This window comes from Pristiophorus japonicus, chromosome 10 (genome assembly GCF_044704955.1).
Source record: "Pristiophorus japonicus isolate sPriJap1 chromosome 10, sPriJap1.hap1, whole genome shotgun sequence".
NCBI lineage: Eukaryota > Metazoa > Chordata > Chondrichthyes > Pristiophoridae > Pristiophorus > Pristiophorus japonicus.
The window spans coordinates 212,480,342-212,505,483 of record NC_091986.1 but is presented as its reverse complement, the minus strand read 5'-3'; the positions used below and the strand labels follow the sequence as shown (position 1 = coordinate 212,505,483).

At 47.9% G+C, this 25,142-nt stretch overlaps 1 protein-coding gene across 2 annotated transcripts in view; it reads right to left on the bottom strand.

Annotated features, from left to right (window-relative positions):
- sts (steroid sulfatase (microsomal), isozyme S) overlaps nt 1-25,142 on the bottom strand; it is a 112,982-nt gene that overhangs the window by 13,218 nt on the left and 74,622 nt on the right. For both annotated transcript variants that reach the window (XM_070892534.1, XM_070892535.1), the window contains exons 7-9: nt 17,722-17,859; nt 6,121-6,280; nt 4,490-4,611 (exon numbers count right to left, since the gene is read on the bottom strand). In XM_070892534.1, coding sequence (XP_070748635.1) covers nt 4,490-4,611; nt 6,121-6,280; nt 17,722-17,859 — 420 coding nt within the window. The remainder of the gene's footprint in view (nt 1-4,489; nt 4,612-6,120; nt 6,281-17,721; nt 17,860-25,142) is intronic.

Sequence of the window (25,142 nt, the reverse complement as noted above, 5' to 3'; positions counted from 1 at the left end):
GCAAAAGAAAGAAAAAGACTTTAAATAGCACTTTACAGCCAATGAAGTACTTTAAAAAAAAAAGTGTATTCACTGTTGAATGTAGGAAATGCGGCCACCAATTTGTGTACAGCAAGCTCCCACAAACAGTAATATGATAATGACCAGATAATTTGTTTTAGTGATGCTGATCAAGGAATTAATATTGGCCAGGACATCGGGGATAACTCTCCTGCTCTTCTTCGAAAAAGTGACACAGGATCTTTTACGTCCATCTGAGAGAGTAGATATGTCCTTGGTTTAAGGTCTCATCCGAAAGACGGCACCTCCAACACTGCAGCACTCCCTCACCACTGCACTGGTGATCGACACCACCTTTAAAAAAAGGGGACAAGTCCGACTGCGGCAACTATGGAGGAATCTCCCTGCTATCAGCCACTGGGAAAGTTGCCGCTAGAGTCCTCCTCAACTGTCTTCACCCTGTGGCCGAGGAACTCCTCCCGGAGTCACAGTGCGGATTTCGTCCCCCACAGGGCACAACAAACATGATTTTTGCAGTACGACAGCTGCAGGAAAAATGCAGCGAACAGTGCCAGCCCTTATACATGGCCGCCTTCAACCTGAAAGGCCTTTGACACTGTTAACCACGAGGGTCAATGGAGCGTCCTCCTCCGTTTCAGATGCCCCCAAAAGTTCATCAACATCCTCCACCTGCTTCATGACGACATGCAGGCCGCGATCCTTACCAACGGATCCATCACAGACCCAATCCACGTCCGGACCGGGGTCAAACAGGGCTGCGTCATTGCCCCAACCCTCTTCTCAATCTTCCTCACCGCCATGCTCCACCTCATAGTCAACAAGCTCCCTGCTGGAGTGGAACTAAACTACAGAACCAGTGGGAACCTGATCAACCTTCGCCGTCTCCAGGCCAGGTCCAAGATCACCCCGACCTCTGTCGTCGAGCGGACGACGTCTGCGTCTGCGCCTGCGCACATAGAGGCTGAACTTCAGGACATAGACGACGTATTTACTGAGGCGTATGAAAGTTTGGGCCTTACGCTAAACATCCGTAAGACAAAGGTCCTCCACCAGCCTGTCCTCGCCGCACAGCACTGTCCCCCAGTCATCAAGATCCATGGCGCGGCCATGGACCATTTCCAATACCTTGGGAGCCTATCAACAAGAGATGACGAGATTCACCACTGACTCCAGTGACCCAGTGCAACCTTCGGCCGTCTGAGGAAAAGTGTGTTCGAAGACCAGGCCCTCAAATTTGCCGCCAAACTCATGATCTACAGGGCTGTAGTAATTCTATTGTAAGGGGAATAGATAGACGTTTCTGCGGCCACAATCGAGACTCCAGGATTGTATGTTGCCTCCCTGGTGCAAGGGTCAAGGATGACTCGGAGCGGCTGCAGGACATTTTGGAGAGGGAGGATGAATAGCCTGTATGGCTCAGAGACATGGACCATGTACAGTAGACACCTCAAGTTGCTGGAGAAATACCACCAACAATGTCTCTGCAAGGTGCTACAAATCCCCTGGGAGGTCAGACGCCCCAACATTTTAGCGCCCTCGACCAGGCTAACATCTCCAGCATTGAAGCACTGACCACACTTGATCAACTCCCCTGGGCGGGCCACATTGTCCACATGTCCGACACGAGACTCCCAAAGCAAGCGCTCTACTCGGAACTCCTTCATGGCAAATGAGCTAAAGGTGGACAGAGGAAACTTTACAAGGACACCCTCAAAGCCTCCCTGATAAAGTGCAACATCCCCACCGACACCTGGGAGTCCCTGGCCAAAGACCACCCTAAGTGGAGGAAGTGCATCCGGGAGGGCGCTGAGCACCTCGAGTCTCATCGCCGAGAGCATGCAGAAATCAAGCGCAGGCAACGGAAAGAGCATGCGGCAAATTTGTCCCACCAACCCTTACCCTCAACGACTATCTGTCCCACCTGTATTGGACTGTTCAGCCACCTAAGGACTCATTTTAAGAGTGGAAGCAAGTCTTCCCTCGATTCCGAGGGACTGCCTATAATGATGGAGTGCCAGCCTAGATATTTTTGCTCAAGTCTCTGGAGCGGGACTTGAACCCACAACCTTCTGACTCAGAGGCGAGAGTGCTGTTCATTGAGCCAAAGTCTGACAATGAAAGATAAAGAAATCCACTAGTTGACATGCACCTTACAAACTTACAAGCAGTTCCGACTGTTCATTGAATGACCTCTAAAAGCTGCTTGAACTAACTATTGAAACCAGTGCCTCACTGGGGAGTACTGGAGCAGTGGCCTGAAAGAGGCAAGGCAGTGAAGCATCCAAAACGGCCCAGACAACCTGCAGGCAACGCCAAAGGATAACGGCGAGGGAACTACAGAAACCACCAAACTGTCTTCTACTTGAACATCTTAACATGCCGACAGCAAGGCCTCGGTAACCAGATGAAATGACGTTACAAGGAAGGAATAGAAACATAGAAAATAGGTGCAGGAGTAGGCCATCCAGGCCTTCGAGCTTGCACCGCCATTCAATGAGTTCATGGCTGACCATGCAACTTCAGTACCCCATTCCTGCTTTCTCGCCATACCCCTTGATCCCCCTAGTAGTAAGGACTACATCTAAATCCTTTTTGAATATATTTAGTGAATTGGCCTCAACTACTTTCTGCGGTAGAGAATTCCACAGGTTCACCACTCTCTGGGTGAAGAAGTTTCTCCTCATCTCGGTCCTAAATGGCTTACCCATTATCCTTAGACTGTGACCCCTGGTTCTGGACTTCCCCAACATTGGGAACATTCTTCCTGCATCTAACCTGTCTAAACCCGTCAGAATTTTAAACGTTTCTATGAGATCCCCTCTCATTCTTCTGAACTCCAGTGAATACAAGCCCAGTTGATCCAGTCTTTCTTGATATATCAATCCTGCCATCCCGGGAATCAGTCTGGTGAACCTTCGCTGCACTCCCTCAATAGCAAGAATGTCCTTCCTCAAGTTAGGAAACCAAAACTGTACACAATACTCCAGGTGTGGCCTCACCAAAGCCCTGTACAACTGTAGTAACACCTCCCGGCCCCTGTACTCAAATCCCCTTGCTATGAAGGCCAACATGCCATTTGCCTTCTTAACCGCCTGCTGTACCTGCATGCCAACCTTCAATGACTGCTGTACCATGACACCCAGGTCTCATTGCACCTCCCCTTTGCCTAATCTGTCACGATTCAGATAATAGTCTGTCCCTCTGTTTTTACCACCAAAGTGGATAACCTCACATTTATCTACATTATACTTCATCTGCCATGCATTTGCCCACTCACCTAACCTATCCAAATCACTCTGCAGCCTCATCGCATGCTCCTCGCAGCTCACACTGCCACCCAACTTAGTGTCATTCGCAAATTTGGAGATACTACATTTAATCCCCTCGTCTAAATCATTAATGTACAATGTAAACAGCTGGGGTCCCAGCACAGAACCTTGCGGTACCCCACGAGTCACTGCCTGCCATTCTGAAAAGTACTCATTTACTCCTACTCTTTGCTTCCTGTCTGACAACCAGTTCTCAATCCACGTCAGCACACTACCCCCAATCCTACGTGCTTTAACTTTGCACATTAATCTCTTGTGTGGGACCTTGTCGAAAGCCTTCTGAAAGTCCAAATACACCACATCAACTGGATCTCCCTTGTCCACTCTACTGGAAACATCCTCAAAAAATTCCAGAAGATTTGTCAAGCATGATTTCCCTTTCACAAATCCATGATGACTTGGACCCATCATGTCACCTCTTTCCAAATGCGCTGCTATGACATCCTTAATAAATGATTGCATCATTTTACCCACTACTGATGTCAGGCTGACCGGTCTATAATTCCCTTTTTTCTCTCTCCCTCCTTTTTTTAAAAAGTGGGGTTTCATTGGCTATCCTCCACTCCATAGGAACTGATCCAGAGTCTATGGAATGTTGGAAAATGACTGTCAATGCATCCGCTATTTCCAAGGCCACCTCCTTAAGTACTCTGGGATGCAGTCCATCAGGCCCTGGGGATTTATCGGCCTTCAATCCCATCAATTTCCCGACTAATAAGGATTTCCCTCAGTTCCTCCTTCTTACTAGACCCTCTGACCCCTTTTATGTCCTCCTTAGTGAATACCGAACCAAAGTACTTGTTCAATTGGTCTACCATTTCTTTGTTCCCAGTTATGACTTCCCCTGATTCTGACTGCAGAGGACCTACGTTTGTCTTTACTAACCTTTTTCTCTTTACATATCTATAGAAACATTTGCAGTCCGTCTTAATGTTCCCTGCAAGCTTCCCCTCGTACTCTATTTTCCCTGCCGTAATCAAATCCTTTGTCCTCCTCTGCTGAGTTCTAAATTCCTCCCAGTCCCCGGGTTCACTGCTATTTCCGACCAATTTGTATGCCACTTCCTTGGCTTTAATACTATCTCTGATTTCCCTTGATAGCCACGGTTGAGCCAACCTTCCCTTTTTTATTGGACTTACTGTGTCTCGGATGCCAGCGAACTGCACTTAAATAACTGTTACAGTAATGGAAGAGGAACTCGTGCCCCGACTGTTGCACTTCACCGAAGAGTAAAGGCATGAGGTCTCGGCCGTCGATTATCCTGGGGGATAGAAGGGTAGAAGCAGGTTTAATATTTTGGTTGTTCAAGAAAAGCGTGAGATTAATTGTCAGCTGATATCGAAGGGCTGGGGGGCGGGGGAAAGAGAGAGATAGAAAAGAGTACGGTGATCTGAACTGGAGGGTGCCTGTATTGAAAATTAACAATAAAATAATTAGTGCTCCACAAATACAGAGATTTATAGAAACAGAGACAGAGAGAGATAAGGTGGGTAGGTGGGAAAGAATTGGCATTAGGAACAGGAACTAAACTCAGGGTGAAAGAGAAGGGCTTGGGAGGGAGCTCGAGAGGATAGGGGCATAGTGGCGGAAGAGGCTGCCACTCCGAGTGGGGGGGGGGGCGGGGGCTTGCTAGAAGTAGAACGTTGTCAGAGGAGCGGAGGATGCATGCAGAGATGTGAGGCTGGAGGACAACACAGGGGTAAGGTGGGGCAAGGCCAGGGGAACATTCGAACAGGAGGACAAGGGGCTAGACTTTGCATTAGTGTCCAGATCGCCCAAAAGTAGGAGATATTTCCAGCGTTAGCGTTTATATTGGTTTTTGTGATTGCCGGCATATCACCAATTTAGTTTCCTTCAAAAACTGTATCCTGGGCGTTGACGTCATAAAAATATGGGCGGGCGGTTTAATTAGTTCTCGCCGTTAACTTGATGTCGAATCTAACGCTGGTGATAAATGGGCGATAAATGGACGTTAGTCCCATATTTTTGGGGGATATGGGCGCTAAACGGGCATTGTACCTCATCTCAGCGTTTAAATGGGCGGTAGTGAGGCGAAACTAATGGAAAATCTAGCCCAAGGGTCTTGCATTCAAACATTTGGGGTAGAGGAAGCCAGTGGTACTTGGCGAGTGCTGGGGGGGGTGGGGCAGGATAGGACAAGGGCCGCATCATCCGGCAAGTGGCGTAGTTTGTGGAGAGTGTAACGAGGATTCTAATCAACGAGTTGAGCCACAATGACTCGGCCATAAAAATAACATGTTTGCATTTATTTAGCGCCTTTCACCACCTCAGGACAGGTCACTGCCAATTAAGTACTTTTGGAGTTACTGTTGTAATGCGCCAAAACAGCAGCCAAATTTGCACAGCAAGCTCCCACAAACAGTAATTACCAGATCATGTGGTTTTTTTTTTAAAAAAAAAGTGATGTTGGTTGAGGGATAAGGGTTGGCCAGGACACTAGGGAGAACTCTACTTCGAATAATGCCATGGGATGTTTTCCGTCTACCCGAGAGAGCAGACGGGGCCTCGGTTCAACGTCCCGGCCGAAAGACGGCACCTCCGACAGTGCAGCACTTCCCTCAGCACTGCACTGGGAGCGTCGGCCTGGATTATGTCCCGAGTCTCTGGGTTGGGTCTTGAGACCCACGGTTTTCTGACTCGGAGGCGACAGTGCTACCCGCTGAGCCACGACCGACGCCCCAAGGCTGGTATTGATCCACCGTCGTCAGCTGCGGTGCTCTCTCCTCCCTCCCCCGCCCTGGCTGCTTACCGGTGACTCGGTATTGTGGCTTTGGCCAGGTTGACGACCGTTGGGAAGAGATCCATATTGCTGGTCGGCCCGTGGACGCTCTTGCCTGCTGTCAGCACTCCCGGCCATCGGAGGAGCCCTGGCACCCGGATGCCACCTTCCCAGTTGGTGGATTTTCCTCCTGAAAGTTTGAGAGAGAGAATCCAGAGCCTGTGAAGAGGAGCCAAAATGTCGACAGAACGATGTTGGTCACGTGCCCAGCAGGGGTGTGGGCATAGAATGGCTGCCGACACAACAATGGTCAGCACACTTGAAATATAATCCATTGTGATCATTACAGCTGGGCTTGTTCTCCTTAGAGCAGACCAGGTGAAGGGGAGATGTTCAAAATCATGCGGTGTTTAGACAGAGCAAATAAGGAGAAATTGTTGGCAGAAGGTTCAGTCACCAGAAGACAACAACAACTTGTATTTATATAGCGTCCTTAACGTAGGGAAACGTCCCAAGGCGCTTCACAGGAGTATTGAGATAAAAACATCGACACCGAGCCACACAAGGAGTAGTTAGCACAGGTGCTTGGTCAAAGAGGTAGGTTTTAAGCGTCTTGAAGGAGGAAAGAGAGGCGGAAAGGTTTAGGCAGGGAGTTCCAGAGCTTGGGGCTTAAGCAACAGAACATAAGAAATAGGAGCAGGTGTAGGCCATTTGGCCCCTCGAGCCTGCTCCGCCATTCAATAAGATCATGGCTGATCTGATCTTGGGGTCAGCTCCATTTCCCCGCCCGCTCCCCATAACCTTCTCCCTTATAGTTCAAAAATCTGTCTATCGCCAGATATATATATATTCAATACATTTTTTACATGGCCACCGAGAAAACGATTATAATCTGAGATGCCCAAGAGGGCAGAATTAGAGGAGCGCAGACATTTCCGGGGGTTACAGAGATAGGGAAGGGCAAGGCCATGGAGGGATTTGAAAACAAGGATGAGAATTTTGAAATTGAGGTGTTGATTAACCAGGAGCCAATGTAGGTTAGCGAGCACAGGGGGTGATGGGTGAGCGGAACTTGGTGCAAGTTAAGACACGGGCAGCCGAGTTTTGGATTACCTCTAGTTTACGCAGGGTAGAATGTGGGAGGCCGGCCAGGAGTGCGTTGGAATAGTCAAGTCCAGAGGTAACAAAGGCACGGACATAGAATTGAGGCAATTGGCAGCAGAATCAGAGGGGGAGATGAGCAATGTTCCCTCTTATATTTTTTGTGGGGTGCGCTGTCCATTCAAAATACGCCGCATGTGCGTTTCTTCCACATTGAAAAGTTGGCGAGGCGGCTGAAAGGGAACAGTGGAGATGGGGACATTTTTTTTTTATATGCAATGTGTTGGTATGATCTGGAATGCACTGCCTGAATGGGTAATAACTTTCAAAAGGGAATTGGATATATACTTGAAAAGTAAAGATTTGCAGGGCTATAGGGAAAGAGCGGGGGAGTGGGACTAATTGGAGAGCTCTTTCAAAGAGGCACGATGGGCTGAATGGCCTCCTTCTGTGCTGTAGGATTCTATATAGGCTTTGAGACATTTTAATCTGATAAGATGCCATATTCTGAGCCTGTATGATAAGACGGAAACATCTTTTTTTAAGGGTGGTCGGGGAACTTGTAATGTTCTTATGGTGGGGAAAAGATGGGCCAGCGTTCTCAATTAACATTTTACCGAGGATCTGAATTCCTAGCAACATCTTGCTCAGTAATCACTCCCAGGATGCCCCAACAGGCGGCACCAGAGCCTGATGAGAAAATATAGTGCCATGTCACTGAGCAACGTCTCAAGCTTCTTCACACACAATGGATCACTTTGAAGTGGAGCTCCCCATTTCAAATGTGTCACCCTGCACTCCAGCCAAATGTGGTTCGCGCACAATCCCACAGGAATAGGAATGAGATACATGGTATTAAGAGCTTTGATAAAATGACAGGCTGCACAGTTTTAATGAAGCCCTTCGCTTGCTCTAGCTACTGGGCTAGACTCTGGCCAACTTGTGTGAGGGGTGTAGAAAGAGTGAAAGGTGGGTGGGATTGGGCGGGGGGGAAGAAAGAGAAGGAAGATGAGGGGAGAGGAATGGAGAGGGAGGAGAGAGACAGAGGGTGGGAATGGGGGGAGTGGAGAGATCGGGGAAGGGGGGGGGGGAAGAGGGGAGAGATCGGGCGGGGGGGGAAGAGAGAACACGGAGGGACGGTGGGGGGGGGAGGAGAGAGAACGAACGGAGGTGGGTGAGGGAGGGGGGGGGAGGAGAGAGGAGAGATAATGGGGGTGGGGGGGAGGAGAAGCGAGAACAGGGGGGTGGGGAGGGGAGGGAAGAGAGAGACAGAGAGAGAGAGAGAGAGAGAGAGAGAGAGAGAGAGAACGGGCCGGGGGGGGGAGAAGAGAGAACTGGGGGGCGGTGGGGTGGGAAGGAGAGAGAACGGTAGGGGGGGGGGGGGGCTGGGAGGAGAGAGAACGGTGGGGGGAGGGGGGGGGGGGGAGGAGAGAGAACGGAGGGGGGGGGGGGAAAGAGAGAACGGAGGGGGGGGGGAGAGGAGAGAGAACGAGGGGGGGGGGGAGGAGAGAGAACGGAGAGAGAACGGAGGGGGGGGGGGGGAGAGGAGAGAGAACGGAGGGGGGGGGGAAAGAGAACAGCAGGGTTGGGGGGTGAAGATGGAGGGGAGGGAAGTGAGGTGGGGGGAAAGAAAAGGGGACTGGGAGCGGGTTAGAGTAGGTGACCAACGTGCCCCTGAGCTCTTCCTCTTCTGCTGACTGATGCCGGGGCGTTCAGCTGGTATGTACAAGCCAATCAGTTGCGGTTCCAAACTCTATTTCGTTCCTCACTGAAGGATAAGGCTTGTGAAGATGTGGGGCAAGCTGGCAATTAAATCATCAAAAGCATTTTCTCCCATCTCATCTGCTCCCCTCTCACCCCTTTGAACGGCTGTAGATATATTTCCTACATTAGTCCACACAATACTCTGCCAAATAGCACTTCGCTGTGACTGGTAATAAAACAAATTCTCTCGCTTAGAAAGCGGATTAAAGCAGGAGGGGAGAGAAAGATCACTACCGTTTTAATTAAGAAAGGTGAAGGGTCCAGGTGCACAAGAGCAGAAACACCAGTAAAATTAAAGAAGAAAGTCTTGTACTTATGTCGTGCCTTTTACAACCACCAATGTTCCAAAGCGCTTTACAGCCAATGAAGTATTTTTCGAAGTGCAGTCACTGTTGTAATGTGGGAAACGCTGCAGCCAACTTGCGCACAGCAAGCTCCCACAAACATCAACCTGATAATGACCAGATAATCTGTTCTAGTGATGTCGATTGAGGGATAAATATTGGCCAGGCCACCGGGGATAACTCCCCTGCTCTTCTTTGAAATAGTGCCATGGAATCTTTTACATCCACCCGAGGGTTTAACATCTCATCCGAAAGACGGCACCTCCAACAGTGCAGCGCTCCCTCAGCACTGCACTGGGAGTGTCAGCCTAGATTATGTGCTCAAGTCCCTTGAGTGGGAATGAACCCACAAGCTTCTGTCTCAGAGGTTGAGGATGCTACCCACTGAGCCACGGCTGACACTCAAATGATGCAGTGAATCTTGTTTTCGAGGCAATGAGTATTCGGGGAGGACAACATTACTGGAGCTGAGGAAAATCGAGAGGGGAACCAAGTGTACAAAGCTGTACACCATTTTCAGAGGTGGGTGGGATGTACAGCTCGTAAAGTCACTGCAGTGTCCCCATTGAAATTCCCAATGATGTTCTTGGGAATGGTAAACTTCGAAACGAGAATTAAAGTCGCTTTAGCATACAGCTGGATCGTGATACTTCAGTAATCCAGCTATTAACACAAGATTAAAGATGCTGCAGTGTTAATGGAGACTCCAGCAGCCACTAATCAGGACTTCATTATGAAGAAGGTTCGAGGTAGATTCGCTCCGTAATGCACTGCTAAATTAGATTTAAAAATAAAAAAATAAATTCTGCTTCCTTATTTTGTTAGCTAATCATTAATTACTTAAGATTAAACTCCGGTGTAAAGTGCTTTGAATAAAACATGACCATTTCAAATCTGCTCCAAGTTGTTCTTTTACACCCGCTCATGGCACAGTGGCTATTTGACACGCTCCATTTAAATAAATAGTTATAAGTTGCACTAATTAGGAAGAAAAACATAAGTGCTTTCATGACTGGCTTGATTTTGACTGTCGTTTAGCCCTAGAAGAATTCGGTTAATTAATAAATTCAAGTTTCAGACGCCAACATGGCAGACAGTGCTCATTTGAAAAAAAAAAAGGCCCCGGATATTAACTCGGAGGCGCGTTTGGGGGTACCATCATCATAGGCAGTCCCTCGGAATCGAGGAAGACTTGCTTCCACTCTTAAAATGAGTCCTTAGGTGACTGTACAGTCCAATATGAGAACCACAGTCCCTGTCACAGGCGGGACAGATAGTCATTGAGGGAAGGGGTGGGTGGGACTGGTTTGCCGCACGCTCCTTCCGCTGCCTGCGCTTGATTTCAGCACGCTCTCGGCGATGAGACTCGAGGTGCTCAGTGCTCTCCCGGATACACTTCCTCCACTCAAGGAGGTTTTTGGCCAGGGACTCCCAGGTCCCAGGGGATGTTGCACTTTTTCAGGGAGGCTTTGAGGGTGTCCTTGTAACGTTTCCTCTGTCCACCTTTTGCTCGCTTGCCATGAAGGAGTTCCGAGTAGAGCGCTTGCTTTGGGAGTCTCGTGTCGGGCATGCGGACAATGTGGCCTGCCCAGCGGAGCTGATAAGAGTGCGGTCAGTGCTTCGATGCTGGGGATGTTGGCCTGGTCGAGGACGCTAATGTTGTACGTCTGTCCTCCCAGGGGAGGTACAGTATCGCGTGGGAACCCTGGAAGTAAGTTCAGCGTGTCTGTCTGTGGCATTTTAAACACCTCATTTTCATTTTACTTCCAGGTTTGCGTGGCAGCGAGCGTCATAAGGAACTGCCGGATGCCAGCTCAACTCCAGTATAGAAGGGGACCATCCAAAATGGAGTTTAGAAGAGTTGGAAACAAAAGCCGACAAGGTGTGACAATGGATTCTAGATGCTTAAAGGTTGCGTCCTGCTTCTATGACGTCTCCCTTGATGTAATGCTGAGGGGTTGAGAGGAACCGGAGAGAGATACTCTTCGGTGTCAGCTGTGGCTCAATGGGTTGCACTCTTGCCGGAGTCAGAAGGTTGTGGGTTCAAGTCCCACTCCAGGAACTGTAGCACAAAAAAAAATCTAGGTCGACACTGGTGCAGCACTGAGGGAGCGCTGCATTGTCGGGGGTGTCGTCTTTCGGACGAGATGTTAAACCGAGGCCCCGTCTGCTCTCTCAGTTGGATGTAAAAGATCCCACGGCATTATTTCGAAGAAGAGCAGGGGAGTTCTCCCCGGTGTCCTGGCCAATATTTATCCCTCAATTGACATCTAAAACAGATTATCTGGTCATTACCACATTGCAGTTTGTGGGAGCTTGCTGTGCCCAAATTAGCTGCCGCGTTTCCTACATAACAACAATGACTACATTCCAAAAGTACTTCATTGGCTGTAAAGCGCTTTGAGACATCCGGTGTTCGTGAAAGGCGCTATATAAATCCACGTCTTTCTTTCTTTCCCCAGCGATGGGAGGAAGAAACCTGGTGCTGCTACAGAGAAGGCGTGGCTAGAGGTGGCCCGGGCCAGCAGCAATAACGCCTGGCCACCTGGAAGAGGTGACAATCTGAGCTTCCTGAAGCACTGCTGCTTCGACTGGACTATTAAAAGCAGAGAAGTCCTGCTACAACTGTACATGGTATTGGTGAGGCCACACCTGGAGTACTGCGTACAGCTTTGGTCTCCTTATTTAAGCAGGGATATACTTGCATTGGAGGCAGTTCAGTGAAACATAGAAACATAGAAAATAGGTGCAGGAGTAGGCCATTCGGCCCTTCTAGCCTGCACCGCCATTCAATGAGTTCATGGCTGAACATGCAACTTCAGTACCCCATTCCTGCTTTCTCGCCATACCCCTTGATCCCCCTAGTAGTAAGGACCTCATCTAACTCCTTTTTGAATATATTTAGTGAATTGGCCTCAACAACTTTCTGTTGTGAAGGTTCACTTGGTTGATACCTGTGATGAAGGAGTTGACTTATGAAGAACGGTGGAGCAGGTTAGGCCCCTACTCACTCATTGGAGTTCAGAAGAATGAGAGGTGATCTTATTGAGACATACAAGATAATGATGGGGCTCGACAAGGTAGATGCAGAGAGGATGTTTCCCCTCGTGGGGGAATCTAGAATTCGGGGGCATAGCTTCAGAATAAAGGGTCGCCCATTTAAAACTGAGATGAGGAGGAATTTCCTCAGAGGGTTGTAAATCTATGGACTTCTCTACCGCAGAGGGCTGTGGAGGCTGGGTCATTGAATATATTTAAGGCGGAGATAGACAGATTTTTGAGCGGTAAGGGAGTGAAAAGTTATGGGGAGCGGGCAGGGAAGTGGAGCTAAGCCCATGATCAGATCAGCCATGATCTTATTGAATGGCAGAGCAGGCTCGAGGGATCAGGTGGCCTACTCCTGCTCCTATTTCTTATGACTCGTCAAGGAAACTCAGTCTCTGCCTGTACATCCTGTGTCACGGGTAGTGCCTCCAGTGAGCTGCAACTCCCCGCTCTGCTGTCCAGCTTCGGATCTCTGAACAGCACCTTGCTGCTGCTGGTCATACGCAGCCCCCCCCCCCCCCCCCCCCGGCCCTCCAACTCTGCGCTCCTCTAATTCTGCCCTCTTGAGCATCCCTGATTATAAATCGCTCAGGTGGCCGTGCCTTCTGTTGCCTAGCTCTGGAACTCCCTGCCTAAACCTCTCCGCCTCTCTTTCCGCCTTCATGCTCCTTAAAACCTACCTCTTTGACCAAGCTTTTGGTCACCTGCGCTAATTTCTACTTGTGCGGCTCGGTATCAAATTCTTTGTCGTCGTTGTCGTTAAACTTTCAGAATGGGAACGTGAACACCAAATGAATTTCAATATAATAAATGTGAGGGGTTGCGTTTTGGCAAGAGGAATAAGGTGGCCTCATACTCCTTGGAAATAAGAATTTCAGTGTCTGTCCCACCTGTGACAGGGAGTGTGGCTCTCGTATTGGACTGTTCAGCCATCTAAGGACTCACTTTAGGAGTGGAAGCAAGTCTTCCTCGATTCCGAGGGACTGCCTATGATGATGATGATGTTAGAGGAGCAAGGTGATCTAGGGATGCAGATTCACAAATCATTAAAAGTAGCAATGTAGGTTGACAAGGCCATAAAAAAGCAAACAAAGCACAGGGGTTCATTGTGAGAGGAATAGAACTGAAAAGCAGAGAAGTTACATTAAACTTGTAGAGAACATTGGTTAGACCACATTTAGAATGCAGCGCACAGTTTGGATCTCCATATTACGAAAAGGATATAGTCACTGAAGAAGGTACAGAAAGATTTACAAGGATGATACCAGAATGGAGAGATTATAAATGTCAGGAAAGATGGAACAGGCTGGGTCTGTTTTCTCGAGAAAAGATAAGGCTGAGGGGGTCACCTAACAGAGCTCTTTAAAATCATAAAGGGATTTGATAGGGTAGACGTAGAGAAGATGTTCCACTTGTGGGGGATCCAAAACTAGAGGTCACATATATAAGATAATCACTAATAAATCCAGTAAGGAATTCAGGAGAAACTTCCTTACCCAGAGTGTGGTGAGAATGTGGACCTTGTTACCACATGGAACAGTTGAGGCGAATAACATAGATGCATTTAAGGGAAAGCTGGAGGGAAAAAGGAAAGGAAGGATATCCCAATAGGATTAAAAGAAGTAGGGTGGGAGGAGGCTCGTGTGGAGCATAAACACTGGTATAGATCAGTTGGGCTGAATGCCCGGTTTCTGTGCTGTAAATTCGATGCAATTGTTTTTTTCCTTCTAGATGTCAAAACTGCAGCACTCCGTACCTCCGCGAGTCTTTTCTCCCTTGCCCCATCTGCAGGCTTCAAAAACTCAAGCTCAGTGCCACCAACTGCCTCTCCATTTATCTCATCTTTTCTCCCACGCTATTTGCCCATCGGCTCCTCGCTCAGCTTTCTCAACTTAACAAAAAAAAGGAAATTAAAGAAACTTTTCCTGCCCCTCTACACCTTCGACTCCCCTTCCCAGGACGTGAAACCGCCCCCCCTCCCCAATTCATTGCACGCATGTATTTGTGCCTGGGTCTTCATAGAAAACCAAAGCAGGCTGGTCTCCCTCTCTGTTTGATAGTTGCGAATTGTTTGCATGAACGCGTATTTAAAGAAAGACTTGCAATTATAAAGTGCCTTTCATGACCTCAGGGCATCCGTTGGCTATGAAGTGCTTTTATCTATTTCATTACTGTTTGTGGGATCTTGCAGTGCACAAACAGGCTGCTGCATTTTCTACATTACAACAGTGGTTACACTTCAAAAGTACTTCACTGGTTGTCGAAATGCTTCGGGACATCTTGGAGGTGGTGAAATACGCGAAGTGAATGCAAGTCTTTCTTTAAATATGCACGCATGCCCAGAATTCTTGGGTGTCAGACAGTGAGTGACCAGCCTGCTGTGGCTGTTCTCCATAGGTCCATCCATCACGCTGAAAGCGGATGAGGACACGCAAGACTTGGGATGACACTTACTGGAAAGCGTTACCTGGAGATCAGACATGAGAATATGCATCATATCCAGGGTTCAGCACCAAGCAAGATTGGACTGCAAAAAGCCGAGCCACTGCTGCTCAAGCTCTAACGCCGCCTGGTGGAACTGGGTATGGTGCAACGGTCGGTGGCCACGCTGTGGTCAAGAGGAAGGTGGCACGGCACTCACGCATTGTATGGTGCACTCATGCCGCTCCTGAGGAGCTCCTGTTACCCATTATGTACTCAGCAAGGGCTCATTTGCCCAAAGAGCGGCTTGAAGGTGCGGGAGAGATGGGAGGTGAGCAGGGTCTCTGGTGTCAAGCTTGGTTCGAAGACCACGAACACCAATGGGCGGTGCTTTTTACTGGTAAGCTGTGCAGTTTTAACTGGTTAAACCCCTGTGCTACACCTGTTCGCACTTGGAGAGGACCCCAGGCCTTAGCTTTGTGTTTTCTGAACGTAGGTAAGTGAGGCGTTGGGGAGTGAGCGTGTGGCTTCCATTTCAGGCAAGCAAAATCTCAACTTATGAATTTCTCAGCAGCTTGGGTTTGGAGACCCTTAAGCACGATGACTCGCTTCTGTGCTGGTCAGACAGCTGGCTGAGGAGCAAGGGCATTTACAATTGGTCTTCATGACCCAGGTTGGCAGATAGGGGAAATTAAAAAAAAGAGAAAAAATATCAACAAGGCTCATACTCAAACACTAGCCAGTAACTACCTGATGGAGAGCACACATATTGTGAATGTCAGGGGAGGACAGAATCGCTGTGGCTGTGATGCCCTCCACAGTGCAACAACAACTTGCAACAACAACTTGCATTTATATAGTATTACATAGGCAAATGACATTTTGGCCTTCATAGCGAGAGGATTTGAGTACAGGAGCAGGGAGGACTTGCTGCAGTTGTACAGGGCCTTGGTGAGGCCACACCTGGAGTATTGTGTGCAGTTTTGGTCTCCTAATCTGAGGAAGGACATTCTTGCTATTGAGGGAGTGCAGCAAAGGTTCACCAGCCTGATTCCCGGGATGGCAGGACTGACATATGAAGAAAGTCTGGATCGACTAGGCTTATATTCACTGGAATTTAGAAGAATGAGAAGGGATCTCATTGAAACATATAAAATTCTGACAGGATTGGACAGGTTAGATGCAGAAAGAATGTTCCCGATATTGGGGAAGTCCAGAACCAGGGGTCACAGTCTAAGGATAAGGCTTAAGCCATTTAGGACCAAGATGGAGAAACTTCTTCACTCAGAGAATTGTGAACCTGTGGCATTCTCTACCGCAGAGAGTTGTTGGGGCCAGTTCGTTAGATATACTCAAAAGGGAGTTAGATGTGGCCCTTACGGCTAAAGGGATCAAGGGGTATGGAGGGAAAGCAGAAATGGCAGTACTGAAGTTGCATGATCAGCCATGATCATATTGAATGGTGGTGCAGGCTCGAAGGGCTGAATGGCCTACTCCTGCACCTATTTTCTATGTTTCTATGGCACCTTTAATGTAGTAAAATGACCCAAGGCCTTTCACAGGGATGTTACAAGACAAAATAGGATGACACCAAGCCACATAGCGATATTAGGACAAATAATAATAATATATAATAATATCAACTTTTATTTATGTAGCACCTTTAACGTCGTAAAACGTCCCAAGACACATTGCAACAATGGTACAAGACAAAACAGATAAATATGACACTGAGCCACAAAAAAATAAGTTAAGGCAGATGAGGTAGGTTTTAAGTACTGTTCTAAAGGAGCAGAGCATGGGAGAGAGGCGGAGAGGTTTAGGGAGGGGGTTCCAGAGGTTAGGGCCTAGGCAGCTGAAGGCACGGTCATCAATGGTGATGTGATAAAAATCATGGAAGTGCAAGAGGCCAGAATTGGAAGAGTGCAGAGAAATTGGACGGTTGCAGAGCTGGAGGAGGTTACAGTGACAGGGAGGGGCGGGGCCATGGAGGGATTTGAAAACAAGGAAGAGAATTAAAAAGAAAAAATAAAGAGGTGTTGCCAGACCGGGAGCCAATGTAGGCCAGCGAGCACCGGGCAGGGGGGGGGGGGGGCGGAGTGAAGGGCGAGAGGGACTTGGTGTGAGTTAGGATACGGGAGGCAAGAGTTTTAGATAAACTCCAGTTTACAGAGGGTGCAAGCGTCTGCAGGTAACAAAAAGCAGAAATGAGGATTTAAGAACATACGAAATAGGAGCAGGAGTAGGCCACACGGCCCCTCGAGCCTCCTTCGCCATTTAATATGATCATGGCTGATCCGATTCATAGACTCAGGTCCACTTTCCTGCCTGCTCCCATAACCCATTATGCCCGTATCAATTAAGAAACTGTCCATCTCTGTCCCAGAATTCCACAGATTTACAATCCTCAGAAGAAATTCCTCCTCATCTCTGTTTTAAATGGGCAGCCCCTTATTCTAAGATCATGCCCTCTAGTTCTAGTCTCCCCCATCAGTGGAAACATCCTCTCTGCATCCACCTTGTCAAGCCCCCTCATAATCTTATACGTTTCGATAAGATCACCTCTCATTCTTCTGAATTCCAATGAGTAGAGGCCCAACCTACTCAACCTTTCCTCATAAGTCAACCCCCTCATCCCCGGGATCAACCTAGTGAACCTTCTCGGAACTGCCTCCAAAGCAAGTATATCCTTTCATAAATATGGCAGCAGATGGGCTGAGGTAGGGCCGGGGAGATCAGTCTCACAAAAGAATGGCCATGTGGCTGAGGTAATGGAAGTAGCTGGCGCCCAGCATCACCTTCCGGAGAATAGGGCAGACATCGGAGGAAGCAGTGTGGGCCAGGAGCAGAATAAATATTCCCATCACACCATGTCGTCCCATCTGCAGTGACTCTCAAACGGGTAAAAACACACAGAGATTTAGTTGTTCATACCATCTCGGTGACGCTCACTCACCCTTGTAGATGCCATTCCACCCCCCGTGGACCTCCCCGCTCTCAGAGATCTCCTCAAGATGGGATCCTTGGTCAGAGGTGAAGTAAACCAGAGTCCGGTTGCTTAGGTTGAGCCTTTCCAATGAAGCCAAGATTTGTCCTGAAATTTCAAAACGCAAGTGCATTGGACATATGTCAGTCAGCGACTGCAGAACAGGATCGGACACTACAGCCCGGACCTCCCACCGTCCTTCCACCCCTCCCACCACCACCACTTCACGGCTTCGTGAGTAAATGTAGCATATGTAGGATAGGGTAGATACAGAGAAACTATTTCCTCCGATGGGGGAAAATCAAGAACGAGGGGCGTAATCTTAAAATTAGAGCTGGACCATTTAGGAGGGATACTAGGACGCACTTTTTCACACAAAGGGTGGTAGAAATCTGGATTTCCTTACCCCAATTGTGTGGCTGCTGGGACATTTGCAGCATTCAAGACTGAGATTGATAGCTTTTTTGTTAGGTAAAGGTATCAAGAGATATGGAGCTAAAGCAAATGGAGTTGGGTTACAGATCAGCTATGTTCCAATTAAAAGGCGGAGCAGGCCCAAGGGGCTGAATGGCAGACTCATGCTCCCCTTTTGATGGTCCTGAATAGGAACACTCCAGGTAAAGTAAAGTTTAACATTTTAACCTCCAACCTCAGACAAGTATCTCCTTCTGCACCGGTGAGAGTTTTCCAATCCCAGCATCTGCTGTCTTTCTCTCCATTTAGTATCAAAGTGACTATCTTTCAAAATCTACAGTACGGAATGACCACTGCTAGCCCTCTCTTGGGTCCTGAGGATAAAGACATCCCATCATCTCTCTTAGACCCTTAATCACTTTCATCAAAAAATGATTCTAGTCCCAGATGAATTTTGGGGCTGCTGACACAATCCACCACTTCAGTGGGTAGCACTCCCATCTTGGAGTCAGAAGGTCGTGGGTTCAAGTCCCACACTAGAGAATGGAGCATCAAAACCTCGGCTGACACTCCCAGTGCTGTGCTGAGGGAGCACTGCACTGTCGGAGATGCTGTCTTTCGGATGAGATGTTAAACCGAGGCCCCGTCTGCTCTCTCGGTAAAGGATCCCCTGGTACTTTTTCCAAAGAAGAGTAGGGAAGATCTCCTTGGTGTCCCGGCCAATATTTATCCCTCAACCTCGCTAAGAGGTTGTCTGGTCATTTCTGTTTGAGAGAGCTTGCCGTGAGCACGTTGGCTACTGGGTTTCCTACTCTAGAACAGTCCTACGCTCCTCGGGCCTGCATGGTCAGGTGTTCCCTGCATCCAGTTTGTGTTGGTCTGTGGCGTGCCCAAATTAGGGTCTGTTGGATAAACGTGACCCACAAGCCCTGGCAACTGCGCCCAAGACATCCAGGCACCTTGGTTACTTTTATCCGGTGTCAAATTTTGTACGATGATTCTTCCATGAAGTGCCTTGGGATGTTTTACTACGTTAAAAAGGAGCTATATAAATGCAAGTTGTTCTATCTGCACATGCATTTCTTACTGGAGTTCGTCTTGTTTGAATGTTATGGGGCTGGAGGTGTTAAAATGGCAGCTCTTAGGGTTGTTGCCTCATTAGCGGAGAAGCCGGGTTCAGCATGGCCTGGTGGTAGCGTTCTTGCCCCTCGAGTCAGAAGGATGTGGGCACAAGTCCCACTCCAGGAACTTGAGCACAGAATCTAGGCCTACACTCCAGCGCAGTACTGAGGGAGTTCTGCACTATCGGAGGTGCCGTCTTTCGGATGAGACGTTAAACCGAGGCCCCCGTCTACACTCTCAGGTGGATGTAAAAGATTCCGCGGCACTATTTTGAAAAGTAACAGGGCTGTTTTCCGGGTGCCCCGAGCAACATTCGTCCCTCAGCCCACACCACCAAGAAACATTAGTTATTCATATCAGTGGTATTTGCAGGACCTTGCTGTGTGCAAATCAGTCACCACATTTGCCTAACAAACAACAGTAGCGACTCTTCAAAAAGTCATTATTGGCTGGGAAGCACTTTGTGATGTCCTGAGATCCAATGATAAGCAATAGGCTTATCAAAATTGAAGCCCAAGGGATAAAAGGGCAGTAGTAGCATGGATACAAAATTGGCTCAGGGATAGAAAACAGTTGTGGTCACTGTTCCCTGCGATTTTGCTTGGGGCCCTTAAGGAGAACAACCCTAGCTTCTCCAGTCTATCCACCTAACTCAAATCCCTCATGCCTGGAACCATTCTAGTAAATCTCTTCTGTACCCTCTCCAAAGCCCCCATGTCCTAAAGTGTTGGACAGAATTAAAGGGCCACGCGGGCCATTCAAAATAATGCGCATGCGCAGTTTTCCTTATTGAAAAGCCGACAAGCTAGCTGCTCAGGATCCGTAGAGCGCTGTGCAGCCCCGCGACATTGCTTGTGGTGAATGTTATTGTTCAGTCTGGAGGGAGGTACACAGTGGTGTTCGCTAGGGTTCAGTACTAGGGGCCTAGGGATGGCTTGGTCTCCAGTTGTCTTGGTTAACCCTTGCCACTGGACCAAGGCTTTGCTGTGTCAAGCCCGTGTGGTGGCTGGTGTGCAACGCCACCACGCATTAAAAGAATTCACGCACAGGCATGTTCCACTCTTCAAGATGTAGCTTGGGACCTAGAATGTCAGGTCCCTCATTGAAACATCCATGAACTCATCTTTTTTTGGTGTGGAAGCGGGTCACATAGAAACATAGAAAATAGGTGCAGGAGCAGGCCATTCGGCCCTTCGAGCCTGCACCACCATTCAATATGATCATGGCTGATCATGCAACTTCAGTACCCCATTCCTGCTTTCTCTCCATACCCCTTGATCCCTTTAGCCATAAGGGCCACATCTAACTCCCTTTTGAATATATCTAACGAACTGGCCTCAACCACTTTCTGTGGTAGAGAATTCCACAGGTTCACAATTCTCTGGGTGAAGGACTGCCTAATACTCAGTACTAGGACCACTGCTGGTTTTGATGTACATTATTGACTTGGACTTGGGGGTACAGGGCACGATTTCAAAATATGCAGATGACACAAAACTTGGAAGTGTAGTAAACAGTGGAGAAGATAGTAATAGACATCAAGAGGACACAGACAGGGTAGTGGAATGGGGAGGGGGTGGGGGGGGGGGGAACACATGGCAGATGAAATTCAACGCAGAAAAGTATGACAGGCGAAACATTTCAATAGGAAGAATAAGAGACCATATGCACTAAATGGTACAAGTTTAAAGGGGATGCAAGAACAGAGAGACCAGGGGGCATTTGTGCACAAATCTGAAGGTGACAGAACAGGTTAACAAAGCATTTAATAAAGCATATGGGATCCTGGGCTTTATAAATAGAGGCAGAGAATACAAAAGCCAGTAAGTTATACTAAACCTATAAAACACTAGTTTGGCCCCAGCTAGAGTAGTGGGCCCAATTCTGTGCACCGCACTTTTGGAAGGATGTGAAGGCTTTGGAGAGGGTATAGAAGAGATTTACTAGAATGGTTCCAGGGATAAGGGATTACAGTTACGTAGATAGACTGGAGAAACTGGGGTTGTTCTCCTTAGAGCAAAGAAGACTCAAAGGAGATTTTATAGAAGTGTTTAAAATCATAAAAGGTTTAGATGGGAGTAAATAAAGAGAAACTGTTTCTACTGGCTTAAGGATCAATAACTAGAAGGCGCAGATTTAGAACATAAGAAATAGGAGCAGGAATAAGCCATACGGCCCCTCGAGTCTGCTCCACCATTTAATACGATCATGGCTGATCCGATCATGGACTCAGGTCCACTTCCCCGCCCGCTCCCAATAACCCCCTATTCCCTTATCGGTTAAGAAACTGTCTATCTCGGTCTTAATTTTATTCAATGTCCCAGCTTCCACAGCTCTCTGAGGCAGCGAATTCCAGAGATTTACAACCCTCATTTAAGGTGATTAAAAAAAAAACTGCAGGAAACTGGGGATAGAGCGGGGAAGTGGGACTAACTGGATTGCTCTTCGAAAGAGCTGGCGTAGATGCAATGGGCCGAATGGCCTCCTTGCGTGCTGCACTATTCTATCATTCTATGATATCAATGCAAGGTGTCTCTGAAGCCCTACTCCAGTACTTGACACTTGTGAATTACTGAGAGAGTGCTGCCATGTTGGAATGGGCGATCATTTGAATCGCACTGGTGAGCACACGTTTGTCATTAGATGGGCGAGATTTCCAATGGGCACGGCACCTATTTAAAGCGAGGTTGCACCTCCTAAAAGCAAAGCGCGTCTTATTTTTTTGGCAAGTTTCCGTGGTTTTTGTTGCTTAACACTGAGATGAGAGGGGACGAGACATGCTGAAGTCACCCAGGGTTTCAGATGCATCAGTGCTGCTCCAGTTTAATTCCCATTGAAACCAGGTGCAATGCTGGGTGAAGTCAATGGAAACTAAATCAGACAGCTTCTAATTTGGTCAGCCAATTGGCAATGCAGGCAGCAAGTTTAAAATCTACCCCATTGTGACCTTGACTCAATCAGAAATCAAAGAGTAAGTTATTATTTAAATGGAGAAAGATTACAAAGTGCTGCAGTACAGCAGGACCTGGGGGTACTTGTGCATGAAACACAAAAGGATAGTATGCAGGTACAGCAAGTGATCAGGAAGGCCAATGGAATCTTGGCCTTTATTGCAAAGGGGATGGAATATAAAAGCAGGGAAGTCTTGCTACAGCTATACAGGGTATTGGTGAGGCCACACCTGGAATACTGCGTGCAGTTTTGGTTTCTATATTTACGAAAGGATATACTTGCTTTGGAGGCAGTTCCGAGAAGGTTCACTAGGTTGATCCCGAAGATGAGGGGGTTGACGTATGAGGAAAGGTTGAGGAGGTTGACCTCTACTCATTGGAATTCAGAAGAATGAGAGGTGATCTTATTGCAACGTATAAGATTATGAGGGGGCTTGACAAGGTGAATGCAGAGAGGATGTTTCCACTGATGGGGGAGACTAGAACTAGAGGCATGATCTTAGAATAAGGGGCCACCCATTTAACACTGAGAAGAGGAGAAATTTCTTCTGAGGGTTGTAAATCTGTGGAATTCGCTGTCTCAGAGAGCTGTGGAAGCAAGGATATTGAATAAATTTAAGACAGAAATAGACAGTTTCTTGAATGATAAAGATATAAGGGGTTATGGGAGTAGGCAGGGAAATTAAGCTGAGTCCACGGTCAGATCAGCCATGATCGTATTGAATGGTAGTGCAGGTTCCAGGGGCCGTATGGCCTACGCCTGTTCCTATTTCTTATGTTCTTATGTAGAACCTGTAGACCCACTCCTTAAGTATCAGCCGGGGCTCAGTGGTAGCACTCTGCTACTATTTCGAAGAAGAGTAGGGGTGTTCTCCAGTGTCCTGGCCAATATTTATCCCTCAACCAATGTAACAAAAACAGATTATCTGGTCATTATTTCATTGCTGTTTGTGGGAACTCGCTGTGCGCAAATTGGCTGCCTCGCTTTCTACATTATAACAGTAACTACACTTCAAAAGTATTTCATCGGCTGTAAAGTGCTTTGGGACGTCTTGTGGTCGTGAACTACCAGAGAGTATTTTTAAAAAATTCATTCATGGGATGTGGGCGTCGCTGGCAAGGCCGGCATTTATTGCCCATCCCTAATTGCCCCTTGAGAAGGTGGAGGTGAGCCACCTTCTTGAACCGCTGCAGTCCGTGTGATGAAGGTACTCCCACAGCGCTGTTAGAGAGGGAGATCCAGGATTTTGACCCAGCGACAAACAAGGAACGGCGATATATTTCCAAGTTAGGATGGTGTGGAGGGGAGATTAGAAGTGGTGGTGCTCCCATGCGCCTGCTGCCCTGATGGTAGAGGCCGTGGGTTTGGGAGGTGCTGCCAAAGAAGCCTTGGCGAGTTGCTGCAGTGCATCTTGCAGATGGTGCACACTGCAGCCACGGTGCGCCGGTGGTGGAGGGAGTGAGTGTTGAAGGTGGTGGATGGGCTGCCAATTAAGCGGGCTGCTTTGTCCTGGATGGTGTTGAGCTTCTTGAGCGTATGTAGGAGGAACCATCCAAAGGAGGACTCAAATAGTAATGTAATACCAGGAACTAGGTCATCAGAGATACACCTGTCCGTTATATGGAGCACCTGGAATATGCCCCTGACGAGGCCATTATCGCTATGGCTCAGATGAGTTGTGGGTGCATAAAAATGGTACTGAACGGTGCTCTCTCGTCACAAAGTTGCAACCACGATGTTTAATGCAAATACAGTTGACTTGCAAACCCAAGATGCTTGGCAGTGGAATACAGATCTTATGCTTGTTAAGTGGGATTGTAACAAGGCCATCACAGTGTTTTAAGTGAGTTTTCCTGCAATAAGATTTAATCTACAGCCTCAAAAATCACATGATAGAGCCTCCTCCAAGAGGTTCATTGACAAGAGAACATCAATAATAGAAGGTGTGATCAAAACTGCTGCATGACTGGGGCAGCAGTCTCCCTGCGATTACATCAACACTTCAGATTTTTTTTCTCTTCAGAACATACTCAGCACAGTTGAAACAAATCTACATTTAAATTATTAATGCCAACCGACTGAAGCTCTGGCAACGGAATGCTGAATATAAAAAAAAAAACATTTACACTTACAAAAAAAAAAATACAGGGCATAATTTTGTCAAAGTTATTCAACTTTCAAGTGGATCATTTCATTGACAATGCCAGGAGTTGAAACTCCGCCAAATAACTCATCAAAATCTGCCCAAGCACAAAACCTCATCTGATGGAACAGTTTTTAGATATTTTACAACATTATACACACGCACCATCATATTTGGCTCTCCACACAGTATTCCCATTCCATTCCATTCCGATAGTACCAATCTTCAGTCATGTACGGGCCCGAAATTGGTGAAACCCAAGGCTCCCCCCGCCCCCCGCCACCCCAAGAGCCCGGGCGGTACTTTGCCAGGAAGATCCCTCTAAAAGAGGTGGCAGTACCGCCTGGTGGCAAAATAACGGCTTATGCCATCAATCTGGGCGGCAGCTCTTAATCTTTAAACCCAAGTGCCACCGAGGATGGAGTCGGGCCCGAGGTGGGGGGGGGGGGGGGCGGACTTCTGAAAAGTAAAAGCCATTACCAAAAGAAAAACAGCAAGGGACCCCATCCAGGTAAGTCACTGTAAAAAAAAAAAAAAAGAATGTTAAAGATGTTCAATAACCTGTTTTTGCAGGTCTTCGTACTTACTGTCAGGGTTAGACCTGCCTCCACGCAGCGTCCTTCCCCCTGCTGGCACAGACTCCTGCCCACAGCAATCTGGCAGCTCGGCGGGTGGGAGGTCACTTCGGGTACTTGGCCGCCAGCAGCCGTCAGCGGGCGGTTCCCGGCGGTATTGTCCTCCCGCCTGCTCCAGCCCAAGC